The sequence below is a fragment of the Lucilia cuprina genome, chromosome 3 (assembly GCF_022045245.1).
Source record: "Lucilia cuprina isolate Lc7/37 chromosome 3, ASM2204524v1, whole genome shotgun sequence".
NCBI lineage: Eukaryota > Metazoa > Arthropoda > Insecta > Diptera > Calliphoridae > Lucilia > Lucilia cuprina.
The window spans coordinates 4,320,368-4,334,856 of record NC_060951.1 but is presented as its reverse complement, the minus strand read 5'-3'; the positions used below and the strand labels follow the sequence as shown (position 1 = coordinate 4,334,856).

Here is a 14,489-nt window from a genome sequence, read left to right as displayed (position 1 = left end):
TAGTCTAGTCCATAGTCTAGTCTATAGTCTAGTCTATAGTCTAGTCTATAGTCTAGTCTATAGTCTAGTCTATAGTCTAGTCTATAGTCCAGTCTATAGTCTAGTCTAAAGTCAAATCTACAGTCTAACCTATCATCTAGTCTAAAGTATACTCTATAGTCTGATCTGTAGTCTATGTAGTCTATAGCCTACACGTTGGTCCTTTTATGCTCATCCTCTAACACTTAGTAACTTGTTTAAGCTTTCGCACACTTTTCCTTTACTCAAAGAACATTATTTGTTCAATAATTTACATTTCCTTAACCATAATCAGATTACGTTAATGTAAGAATATTAAGAAATTGATTAATGGCAAAAAGTGTTGCAAAGTAAATAAAAGCTAACAACAAAAAAAATATGCATGTTAAAAATAAAAAGAAAGCACTTAAGATTATGAAAGGAAAATTTTCTATAATTTTTTCAATATATCAAGGAAAATTATAAAATCATTTTATACAAAACAGTTTTTAAAGATATTCCAAAAACATCCACTAATTAATATCAATATTACGTCCTGCTATATTAAAATTATAAGAAGAAATTAAAATTTTACAAATTAAAAGAAAACTTTTAGATTTAAAATCTAGTAATACAAACTTATGATTTCATTAAATTTTTTACAACTTCTTCCAGATTTAAACTAAATTGTTTTCTTATATTTTTTTTCTTTTTTAGCTGAAGTTCTTCCCGTTTGAGCCCATGTCAACCCTTTTAATTCAGCCTTCATTTCATTTAATTGTTGGCGTAAAACTTCCGGTAAGTAGTTGTTATTATTTTAACCTTTTGTTTATCTTGGTTTTCTATATCTATTATATAAATGTCAAATGGTAATGTAGTAAGTAATTACCAGCACGCAAAGTTCGATTTTTGTTTAAATGCTTCAAATGATAAATTTCGTAAAATGATTATTACCATAAAAAGAAACTTATAAATAAAACTTATAAAAATAATTCAAATCTTAATTAAGATATTATAACGAAAAAATAAATTATGGTTATTGAAACATATTTTGAGATAAAATACAAAATAAAGTAAAAATAAAAAAATAATTATAAAAAAATTAAGAAAAAATATTTTACAAAAATGTTATAAAATCTACAACAAAACCTTTAGTATCTTACTGTCAACCACTTTAAAGCCTATAATGTTTACTATCAATCCCCATTTAAAATTTTAAGATCCCTAAGAAATAACCAAAGTTATGGCAAATTTTTTCAATCAACCTCCTAATTAATATCAATCATACGCCTTCATATAAAAAAATTTTAAATACAAAATTTAACAATTTATAAGGAAATTTTGAAAGATTTATGTATAAATTATAATAAATTCAAATATTTTGTATATAATTAATACAAACTATTAACGGATCTCCTTTCTATTTAAAGAAAAAAATCGTTTTTTTAGATTATTATATAATTTACTGATTTTGTCTATTATTTTCTTTCTTTTGCATAATTTTATGTAAAACTGTCAATTTGTTAAAGCTTTTGTTAAAAAAAACAACAATTTAATTTTTTAATAACTCTAGCTTTTCTTTTTGTAATTGATGACAATTTGCGTGTCATTGCTTTTGGTTCCATCAATAAAGTTGCAGGGAAATTGCATGTTGGTTACAGAAAAGCAAATAAGATAGTAAAAGAGTTTTTAAATAAATTTTTTAAAGTTTAGATAGGTTAAAAAAAAAACGATATAAAAAAGTCTTAACTATAGACTAGACCTTTGACTAGACTATAGGCCTATAGGCTTTAATATACAATAGACTACACTATAAACTAGACTGTCGATTAAAACAAGAACTAAACACGGAAGTACAAACAATAGACTACAATAGATTTTAATATAGACTACACTCTATGTTCTAGACTAGACTATAGACTAGACTATAGACTAGACTATAGACTAGACTATAGACTAGACTATAGACTAGACTATAGACTAGACTATAGACTAGACTATAGACTAGACTATAGACTAGACTATAGACTAGACTATAGACTAGACTATAGACTAGACTATAGACTAGACTATAGACTAGACTATAGACTAGACTATAGACTAGACTATAGACTAGACTATAGACTAGACTATAAACTAGAATATAGACTAGACTAAACAAGACTATAGACTAGACTATAGACTACTGATGGTACTGATGCGTATGATTGATATTAATTAGGCAAACGTATTTTATGAATTTTATGCATTTGTATTAGTGTTTAACTGTTCAATTATTTCGACTTTTTTCCTTTAAAAATTTACTTGTCTCTTTTACTGTTAACCCGTTTAGTTATGAAAAATTCCAAAATGTCACCAATTTTTTAGGCTAGTTTTTTTCCCAACTTAGCAATAAACAATTCAAAAACAATTGTTTTTGTGCTTAATTTAAGGGAAAATATAATACATTTAGTTTTCCCCCTAAAACTTTATCAAGTTCTAAAGTGTATGAGTGTTTACTCAGCATCCTCCCCTCCACCGTTAAATGAAACGAAAAAGTTTTCCGCAGCATATTTTCCCAGCCTCTCTGTCTGGTACTTAAACAAACAATTACCCTAAATTATTGTTATTTTGTTGGGGGAGTGTTGTTTTCTGCTGCTGCTGCTGTAAAACGAAATCAACAGGCATAATGTTAGTCAAAAAAAAAAACCAGAAAATTCACGCATAGCAGGTGTTTAAAATTTCTGAAATCCGGATAACAAATACCGATACACAAGCACATGACTAATACACAAATACTTACACGGACATATGTATATCAATATAACAGACAATTATGTGTTTGTGCGTTTTGTGTGTGTGTGTGTGTTAGGATTATGATATGATTAGTGAGGGATTTTGAACATCCACCCACACATTCTGTAAGGTATTTACATGCCATGACCTTAAAAAAATTGTGTGTGTGTTTAGGCAAATTATTAAGCCTACTTAACGAGATGATATTATGATGCAAAAGCTAAATATGTAAAGCCTACTTTTGGGGGTTTATTTCAAAGAAAATACCTTTCTTAATTATAAACAATTTTTGCTTAAAAATATGCTACAAAAAAATTAAAAATTTAGACAAAAAATTTTATTTTTTTTTTAATTTTTTAATTTTAAAAAATTTCTAAAATTTTATGAAAATTTCTTTTATTTTAAAAAGCAAACATTAGAATTTATGGTTTGTATCAATTTTTTCAGAATTTTCTTTTCAAATTAGAAAATTTTCATTAATAAACTTTTTTGTGCTACATGACGTATGAGTGATATTAATTAACAGCTTGTTGGGGAAAAATGCTAATAACTTTAACAATACTCAAGGGATTTGAAAATTTTTAAAAACCAATAAAACCACACACAATAAGCTTTATTTTATGGAAGAACATTTTTTTAAAAAACATTTTGTCTTTAACAATTTTTTAAGTTTTTTTGGAAGAATATTACAAAAATTTTTTTTTGTAAAATTTTTTATAAATTTGACAAGAATTAAAGAAAATTTTAATAGATTTCATAAACATTTGTTTAAAGCTTTATATTAAGACAAAATACGGGAAAAAGTCACATTTAAAATAATTCAATTATTTGTTTTTTTTTTTTAAATTTATTTATTCTATAATATTTTTCAGTTTATTACTTTGATTTTAGCTTTAGAGCCTCATTTGCATTTTTGCCCGAAAACATGCAAATTTAATGATTTCTGAGAAAAAAACAAAAACAAAAAAAGAAACTTACTTTTCTTTTAACTGTCATTTGTAAGGCGTTTAAGTTGCAAACTTTAAGCAAACTATAAAAACAAAACTAAAACCTTATAAATGTCTCAATGATATCTGCAATGCGCTTTAAAATAACAAAAAAAATACAAAAACTGCATAAACTTATCTAGAACTTAAACGAATTGGACATTTAAATTATATATATAGAGAAAAGTTCATAAATAATTTTTCTTTTATTTAGAGTTTTTAATGTCCTTTGTAGTTGTGGGCAAAGTGAAGTTAAAAAGTTGTGCCTTTTTGGCAACCAACAACTTTTCTGGTTTAATAATTAGTTAATATAATTGAGACAAAACTAAAAGTATGCCTTAGTTTTGTCAATAAACAATAGTTTCTTTTTGCGCTCTTTTTTCTTTAACTTTAACGAAAAGTTTTAATTGATTTTATTAAAGAAAAAGCCTAAAAGTAGACTTTAAGTTTTTTGTTGTTAAAAAAAAAATTGTTTAAAATTCTTAACATTTAACTTAACTTTAAACAAATAGTTTTAGGTTTTTTTAAATACTTTTAGTTAGGTTATAAAAAATGTTTAAACATTTTTTTAAAGGAGGCGTATGATTGTTATTAATTAGGTGGTTTATATAGAAAAAGCTTAATAACTTGATTTACCTTAAAGCTTTTTTAAAACTAAAAGCAGTTTTGGAAAGCTAACATTTCACTGTTTAAATCGACTTACAAAAGATTTAAAAATTTTGCAATTTCTTTAACAAAAATTTTCTTTAAAAATAAATTTTCCAAAAAATTTTTTTTTTGAAAATTTTAAAAATTTTCTTTAAATAGCTTAAAAAATTAAAATTTGTTCCTTTTTTAAATTATTAAATTCTTACATAAATCTCCTTAGCTTTTGCTATTTTCATACATATTTTCTTTATATTTCTCTCTTATTTTCTGTTTATTTTTAATATATCCTTTTCTATCGCTTATTGTTTAGCTTCTATTAGCTTTTTGTTGGCATAAAGTATATAGATTTCTTTTTTTTCCTTTTTGCTGTCGAAATCCTTAAAAACAACAATATAATCCTTTAGCCAAAGTTGAGCCAAGTGTTATTGTTTGTTTTATTCATGTTAACTGCCAAATTATGAGTGTTTTTTTTCAACCCTCATTCGCAAACTCTCAAAACTTGTTGATTTGTCTTAACATTGTTTAAGCAAAGGAATGTTCTTGAAAAAGGAAACATCAAAAGAATATTTGTTGTTATTTTTTTTTTCCTAAAGAAAAGTAGAAAAAAAACTCAAACACATTTAAGGCCAAGTGTGAACAATTAATAAGCAACAGGATGTTACTTGGAAACTAAGAGGTTTGTATTTCAAACAAGCAATAACAAAGTTTGTTTAAAGAAGAAAAATTGTTAATCATTTTAAGATTTAAGAAAAGTTTGCTGGCAGTAATTAGAGAAAGTCCTTAAATTTTTAACAAATTTACCCAACAAAAACACTAATTGCAGGCAAATGAAGTTCATTTGTCATAATTGAAATTAAGCATTTATTACAAATAATTAAAAGCTGCTCAACAGCTTTTTTTGTTTTAATTATCAATAAAACTAAGGCTTTTTATACAAATAATAACAAAATTTTTAATAAAATTCGTAATAATTCACATTTTTTTTAATTTTTGGTTGAAGGCGTATGATTGATATTAATTATTGGGTTGTTATATAAAATCCTTTATAATTTCTTTAGTTTTTAAAGGATTTTAAAAATTTAAATGGATTCTGAAAGCTAACACCTCAACGTTTTCGAAAAATATTTTAAATAAATTTTAAAAAATTTTTCCTTAAACAAAATTTAAAAAAAAAATAAATAAATTATTTAAAAAAAATTGATATTTTTTTAATTTAAAAAAAAATGTTGTAAATTTTTTTTTTAAATTAAAACTTTAAATGAATTTTCAAAGCTTACACTTCAAGGTTTTGAAAATATATTTTAACTAAATTTTAAAAAATTTTTCGTCAAACAAAATTATTTGTTAAAAAAAAATAATTATTTTGCAGAATTTTTTTTATTTCTTTTTTTAAATTTTTTTTCAAAATATTGCTGTATTTTAAATAATTTAAAATTCTTTTTGATGGATTTCGAAAACCACTGACTCAAGCTTTTTAAAAAGTATTTTTAATAAATTTTAAAGAAATTTTCGTTGAACAACATTTTTAATTAAAAAAGTAAATTTTTTCCAAAAAAATCCCTTTTTGTACAAATTTCTTCAAACGATAATTATTTTCTAAAGGATTTTAAAATTTTACATAAATTTCAAAAGCTTATGCTTAAAAGCTTTTAAATATTATTTAAAAAAAAATTAAAAAAAAAAATTTTGTTGAAAAAAATTAAAAGAAAAGAGAATTTTTGCAAAAGTTTTTTTTAATTTTTTAAATTATTTAAAAATTTGTTAATTTAAAAATTAATAATTTCAAATATAATTTAAAAGCTTATACCTCAAGCTTTGCTAAAATTAATTTTATAAATTTTTCAAAAATTTTTTTCTTTAACAAAATTTTTTTATAAAAAAAGTTAAAATTTTTAGTTAAAAATAAAGAAAATTTTTCAGTTTTGTTTAAATTTCTTTCTTGTTGTTTTTGTTTTCTGAAATTTTTTTTAAATTCTAAATAGTTTTCAACAGCTTAGGCTTTAAATGTTTAATAATATATTTTTAAAATTATTTTTTTAATCAAAAATAATTTTCCAAAAAATTATAATATTTGAAAAATTTTGAAATTTTAATTTCTATTTTTTACAACATTTGTTAATAATTTTCTTTAAAAAAGTATTTTCAATTACTTAGTTAGCTGTTTATTTTGTTAAAAGTTTTAAATTTTATTCAAAATTCTAGCAAATTTACAGAAAAATTAATTTTTTTAAATTATTACCACCGGGACGTATGATTGATATTAATTATAAGGTTGTTTTGGTAAATTGCCCATAACTCTGTTGTTTATGTAGTAAATTGAAAATTTTAAAAACCATAATAAACTAAAGACTTTGGTTTACAATAAAAGAATTTTAATAAAATTTTAGAGATTTTTTTTAATTATAAAAAAAATTTATTTAAAAATATTTTTTTGTTAAAAAAATTTAAATTTTTTTCTTATTTTTTGTTTCTTTTCTAATTATTTTTGCAGAATGCAATCCTAATGAATTCAAGTGCAACTCTGGCGATTGTATTGATGGCAGCAAACGTTGCAACCGTATCATGGACTGTCCCGATGGTGATGACGAAGATGAAAGATGTCGTAAGTTTGAAAAAATTTTAATTTCTATTTTTCTCTTTATTAGTTATAACAAAAGGAAACTGTTTAAACAAGTTTCCTTTTATAGTTTAACTATATATATAAAAAGCTTAAACTGTAGTTAACAATATTAAGTATATTATTTAAATAATAATAGTTTAGTTTAATTTACAAAAAAATAACTAAATAAGAAAACTAATTTTAATTAAAACATTTTTTTAATAATTTTTTTCTAACTTTGCTTACTCTAACTAATGGCTAATAATTCAAACAAAAAAAAAACTAACTGTTTGACATTTAACCCTCTTCAAAACAAAACTGCATGTCTGCTAAAAACAAAACTAAACTTATGTTTTAACTAACTACTAACCTTTAAACCCATCAATAACAACAACAACAACAACAAAAAAGCGGCCGAATGTAGTGATATAGAATATCAATGTAGAGATGGTATCAATTGTATTAGTGAATCGAAAATCTGTGATGGTAAAACAGATTGTTTGGATGGTGATGATGAAGAACATTGTGATAGCAGTAAGTATTTCCACGACAAAACATCAATATTCATTGTAAATAAAAAAAATTGTACAAAATTCATTTTATATCTAAATGTGTATTTTCTTTCTTTTCTATTCCCTTTATTTTTCTAAACTTTTTGTAAAAAACAAATTTCTTTTTGTTTAACTAATTATCTAAATAGTTGTGCCCAAATTACGTTTCTTTTGTCCCAAAGGCAAATTTACTTGTCGCGATTTTACTTGCATTTCCATAGTTCATCGTTGTGATGGTCATGCCGATTGTCCGCATGATCGTTCCGATGAGGAAGGATGTCGTATGTTTTTATATATCTAAGAATTCTATTTATATTTTCTTAAAAAAAAAAAAAAAATCTTTAAAAATTTCTTTAGCCTGCTTACATGATAAATGGCAATGTGATGATGGCACTTGTATTTCGAAAAATTTTCGTTGTAATGGCAATATAGATTGTCCTGAAGATATATCAGATGAAAGACATTGTGATGGTGAGCTATTTATTAGAAAAAAAGTTTTAAAATTTTCTTTTAGTAATAAAGATATTAAGGATTTTTAAAAATTTTCCACCAGTACGTATGACTAATATTAATTAGGAGGTTTTGTAGGAAAAATCTTCATAACTTGTTTATTTCTAAACAAAATGAAAAAATTTAAAAGGTTTTCGTTTAAGAACTCTTAAGGGGTTTTATGGTTACAGTTAAATTCTATAAAATTTTCTTTAAAAGAGGATGATTTTTCAAAAAAAAAAAAATTTTAATTTTTATTTTCACCAAAATTGTTCTTTTATAAGAAATTTTTGTTCATATTTTTAAAAACATCTAAAAACCAAAGAAATTTTCTTAAGTTTCTTTCAATATTTTGTAAACTTTTTTACATTATTACTTCTATTTTCAAACATTACTCATTTCTTCTTAATTTACCTTATTTTAATTTAATTTCTTGAATCTTTAACTTGTTGCCTAGTTAATTAGTTATTACCTTTTTCTACATAATTTCCTTTGTTTAAAAATTCCTCTTATTTATTTAATTTCATTTATAGTTTTTGCTAAAAATAGTATTTTTTTTAATTTATTTTAAAACATTTTGAAATTATTATGCCAACAATGTTTTACTTTATGTTACACCCATTTTTGACAGCTACTACTAGTTTTTTGTTAAGCATTCAAATAAACATTAGGAATTTATAGTAAAATGTTGAGAAAAATCGTGGAATGTATTTACATTTAATGAGTTAAAAATTCATTCATAAATGTGAATGAAATGAAAACGTGATAAACATTTGAATGATAATACTATATAGGGGTAAAAATTAAAGATAAAATTTTGCACAATGGGCTGTATTAGAATATAGACTATAGTTCTATAGTCCAGACTATAGACTATTCTATAGTACAGACTATAGACTATTCTATAGTCCATACTATAGACTATTCTATAGTCTAAACTATAGACTATTCTATAGTCTAAACTATAGACTATTCTATAGTCTAAACTATAGACTATTCTATAGTCTAGACTATAGACTATTCTATAGTCCAGACTATAGACTATTCTATAGTCAAGACTATAGACTATTCTATAGTCCAGACTACAGATTATTCTATAGTCCAGACTATAGACTATTCTCTAGTCCAAACTATTGACTATTCTATAGTCCAGACTATAGACTATTCTCTAGTCAAAACTATTGACTATTCTATAGTCCAGACTATAGACTATTCTATAGTGTAGACTATAGACTATTCTATACTCCAGACTGTAGACAGTTTTATAGTCCAGACTATAGACTATTCTATGGTCCAGACTATAGACTATTCTCTAGTCCAAACTATTGACTATTCTATAGTCCAGACTATAGACTATTCTATAGTCCAGATTATAGACTATTCTATAATCCAGACTATAGACTATTCTCTAGTCCAAACTATTGACTATTCTATAGTCCAGACTATAGACTATTCTCTAGTCAAAACTATTGACCATTCTATAATCCAGACTATAGACTATTCTATAGTTCAGATTAAAGACTATTCTATAGCCCAGACTATAGACTATTCTCTAGTCCGAACTATTGACTATTCTATAGTCCAGACTATAGACTATTCTCTAGTCAAAACTATTGACTATTCTATAGTCTAGACTATAGACTATGCTATAGTCCAGACTGTAGACAGTCCTATAGTTCTATAAACTATTCTCTAGTCCAGACTATAGACTATACTATAGTTCAGACTGTAGTCAATACTATAGTACAGATTATAGACTATTCTATAGTCCAGACTGTAGTCAATACTATAGTACAGACTGTAGACTACTCTAGACCAGTTTACTCCTAACAATTCTATAATTGATTCTATTTTCTTTTAGCCCTTTGAAATCGAATGTCTTTGTTATTATTTCGATCTTATTTTAATTTCAACACGTTCCCTTTCAAATTATCTTAACCATGTCATCATTTGTCATTTATAAATATTAATTGATTTATTTTTTTTATGAATTAAACATTTCTTTGTTTAGAAATTTTATTTAAATTTTATGCAAGTTTGAACATGTTCATGCCTTGCATTAAACGTTAAGAGCGGCTAAAAATAAAAATTACTTTATTACTTAAAGAGAATAATTAAAATTCTAAATGAATTTTTAAGTTTGCCTAGTCTTGGTTGCTAAATGATTAATACAAAACAAAAAATTTAAAATAGTTATTGACATAAATATAACAAATGTTTCATTCCAAATCGTTGCCTGAATAATTTTCTTTACAAAACTATTAAATTTTGTTTTATTTTTTTTCTTTTTTTTAGAGTTTTGTTATAATTTATAAGTTTTTTTTCAATTTTCTTTGAAAAGTGTTCCATTCCAAATTCTTTCTTTAGGGAAAATACACATTTTGTTTATAATCCATTTATTTTTAGCTCATTTTCTTCATTTATATATATTTCATTATTATTTTTTGTGGAAATTTAAGAAAATTTATGTTTCATTCCATTTTGTTCCATAAGAAATTTTACTTTTATTTGATTGGTTTGTTGTTCATTTTACTCTCCATTTTGTTTTTAAATCTGTTATTTTGTTCTCTGATTTACCAAAAAAAAAGTGTTCAATTCCAAAACGTTTCATAGAAAGATAAATACATTTCATATAACAATTTAAAAAATTCTTAACAATATTTTCATTTATAAGTTGTTGTCCATTAAATTGGTGGGTGTTTGTTTTAAAATTGTTTTAAATTTCAATATTTTGTTTCATTCCATTTTATTCCCTTTAAGAAAAATGTTCAATTTTCTAATGTTTTCTTTAAAAAATCCTTTTCATTTAAGTTTATTTGTTAAAGCCGTTTTTCAGTAGATTTTTTTCTAAATTTTGTTCCATTCCATTTTGTTTCTTTTTTAAATTTACATTTTTATAAACATTTTCTTTAATTTCTTTGCAAATGTATTTGTTTTAACTTAATTTCTAAAGATTTTGTTGGAAATTTCAATATTTTGTTTCATTCCATTTTGTTCCTATTAAGGTAAATAGTAAATTTTCTATGATTTCCTTAAAAAAATCCTTTTCATTTAAGTTTATTTGTTAAAGCCTTTTGTTTCGCAGATTTTTTTCTAAGTTTTGTTCGATTCCATTTTGTTCCTTCTTTAAATTTAAATTTTTATAAAAATTTTCTTGAATTTCTTTGCCAATTTATTTGTTTTAACTTGATTCCTGAACATTTTGTTAGAAATTTCTATACTCTGTTTCATTCCATTTTGTTCCTTTTAAGGAAAATAGTAAATTTTCTAATGTTTTTTTAAAAAAAATCTTTTCTTTAAGTTTAATCGTTAAAGCCTTTTGTTTAGTAGATTTTTTTTCTCAATTTTGTTCCATTCCATTTTGTTTCTTGTGAAAATTTTACATTTTATTTAATTACTCTACATTTTCTTTTTTAATTTCTTTGTTATACTTTAGTTTTTATCATTTTATTTCAAATTTCTGAAATTTGTTTCATTCCATTTGGTTCCTTTGAAAAGAATTTTTACTTTTTTTTGAAAAAATCCTGTATTTATTGAATTTTTTGCCATTTTTCTTTTATATCACAAGTTTCTCAATAATTTTCTTAAATTTCCATTTTATATGTTTCATTCCATTTCGTTTCTTTAACCTAAACATTACTAGTTTTTCATTATTTCTCTAAGTTTGTTAAAAAGTAAGTGTTTATGTTATGTTTTATTTTCAAATAGTTATTATAATCCATTCCGTTTCATTCCGTTCCATTCCATTTCATTCCTGTGTTGGTAGATTTAGATAGATTTTGTAAATATTTTTCTTTATTTTGAAAAACTATCAAAATTGTTTATCTTTTTTCAACCCTTTTTTGCATGTTCTTTAATTGTTCTAAAATTAACCCATTTTGCTACAATTAACCCTTGTTAAACTGGCCATTATTTGAAATTTATCACGCCCTTTAAAAACAAAAAAAAAGGCGGTGATGATGATAGTGGCGATTATTGTAAATATAATGAATACCGTTGTAATAATGGTCAATGTATACCCATGCGTGAAGTTTGCGATAATATCTATGATTGTGATGATTATTCTGATGAAACAGATTGTGGTAAGTGTATTTTTATTCCATCGTTTCTTTGAGTGTTTTAAGTGGTGGTGGCTAATCTATTAACTTATGAAAAATGAGTCCCTGTTTTTTGTTTAAAATTTGACTAGCTGATGCTCTCTCGCTCTCTTTTTATATGAGATAAAAGCTTTTTTCTTTAGTTTTTAAGCTTTTAAAGCTTTTCTTGCCTTTCGCCTTTTCCCAGCTCTGTATTCTGTGTTTATTTCCTAGTTAGAGAAACTTTTAAGAAAAGTTTCTGAAAATTTTTGATTTTTGATTAATTTTCAACAACAATTTTTCTTTTTATTTCCTTTTCCTATAAAACTTTTCTTTTTTGAATTGAAAAACAAAATCATAATTGTGTGGTTATGGTTACAACTAAAAAAACAACAAAAAAATTCTAACAAAATTAACTACACTGTAAAAAATTTTTATACAAAATTCTTCTACAAATTGGCTGATAACTGAATGATTTATCTCACTACTATCCAAACTACAAACACCAACAACAACAACAAAAATCGGCTGCTACAACAAAATTTGCATGTTTTTTCCCCTCCCCATTAAAAAAAAAAAAAAAAAAAAAAACTCCTCCCTAATAAAAAAAAACTAACGGTGCATGCGGTTTGTTTAATTGAATGCTTAAAACCTAAAGACTTACAAGATTTTAATCAAAATATCTTCGATGAGGATGAAATCATTAGAGAATATGCCGATCATCATCGACGTCCTGCTACCTCGGCACCACCGGTATCCCATTATCGTCCCTATAGGCCTGGAGGTTTAAATGCTGGTTCCTTACATCAAAAGGATATGAATGAATATTATTATTATTATCCTGCTGTATACAATAAAGCCTCTGATAAGAATCCTTGTACAGAATTTCAATTCCGTTGTGGCAATAATGTGTGTATTCCCTTGCACTTAAGATGTGATGGTTTCTATCATTGTAATGACATGACCGATGAATTTAGTTGTGATGAATATAGAGCACAAACACAAAATAATTTAAATACCACACAATCACCAGCACCGGCTAATGTTATAAAAACTACAGCCAGTACTAAACCTAATACCAGCACTTTAAAGACCACCTCGATGTCAACGACAACAACTTTAACTACTACTACTACACCGGCTCCTAGTATGTTTCTTCTATATAATAATCAATCAGAAAATGGCTTTTTTATATTTTGGAAATCAAGTTCTTTAAAATCTCTCTCATTCATTTCATCATCTCTCGAAGATTTTTTTAAATTTATTAACTTTACTAATTGTAAATTTGTTCATATTAATCATTATTTTTTTCACAAAGTTAAGAATTTTTGAAATATTGAAAAATTACATACACCTACAATTGGCTTAAAAACTAACACACAAATTTTTTACAGTGTAATTGGCCGGCAAATCTAAAATTTCATTTTAAAACTCATCTACTTAAGACAAATAAGAAATTTTTATAAAATCTAGTTTTAAGCAGAAGATACCCCTTACATCTCAATAGTTTATAAAGTTGCTTTGAAACTTAGGTCCGGTTTTAGTCCATAGGCCTGACTATAGTTTTCAGTTCAGATCATAGTTCGATTTATGATACCGACTAAAGATTGCTACATATATAGTCTATTCTATACTGCATACTATTGTAGAATTCTGAAGTCTAGACTATAGTCCATTCTATAATCCAGTCTATAGTCTATTCTATAATCTGTTCTATAGTCCAGTCTATAGTTTATTCTATATTCCAGACTATAGTCTATTCTATAATCCAGACTGTAGTCTATTCTATAGTCCAGACTATATTATATTCTATAGTCCAGACTATAGTCTATTCTATAGTCCAGACTATAGTCTTTTCTATAATCCAAACTATAGTCCATTCTATAGTCCAGATCGCAGTCTATACTAAGTCCAGAATATAGTCTATATAATCTATCCTATAGTCCATACTATAATATATTCTATAGTTCAGACTACAGTCTAATCTATAGTCCAGGCTATAGCCTATTCCATAGTCCAGACTACAGTCTATTCTATAGTCCAGACTATAGTCTATTCTAATGTCCAGACTATAGTCTATTCTATAGCCCAGACTATAGTCTATTCTATAATCCACACTATAGCCTATTCTATAGTCCAGACCAAAGTTTATTCTATAGTCCAGACTATAGTCTATTCTATAGTCCAAACTATAGTCTATTCTATAGTCCATTCTATAGTCTAGATTGCAGTCTATAGAAAGTTCAGAATATAGTCTATATGTCTATTCAATAGTCCACACTATAGTCTATTCTATAGCCCAGACTAAAGTCTATTCTATAGTCCAGACTATAGTTTACTCTAACGTCCAGACTATAGTCTAGATTAG

At 24.8% G+C, this 14,489-nt stretch overlaps 1 protein-coding gene across 1 annotated transcript in view; it reads left to right on the top strand.

Moving 5' to 3' along the window:
• The window catches only part of LOC111686646 (basement membrane proteoglycan), a gene marked incomplete at its 3' end in the record, with an annotated part of 66,323 nt that overhangs the window by 29,827 nt on the left and 22,007 nt on the right, over window positions 1-14,489 (top strand). Inside the window, exon 2 of the mRNA XM_046945942.1 lies at window positions 6,898-7,008. Within this exon, the coding sequence (XP_046801898.1) occupies window positions 6,898-7,008 (111 nt within the window). The remainder of the gene's footprint in view (window positions 1-6,897; window positions 7,009-14,489) is intronic.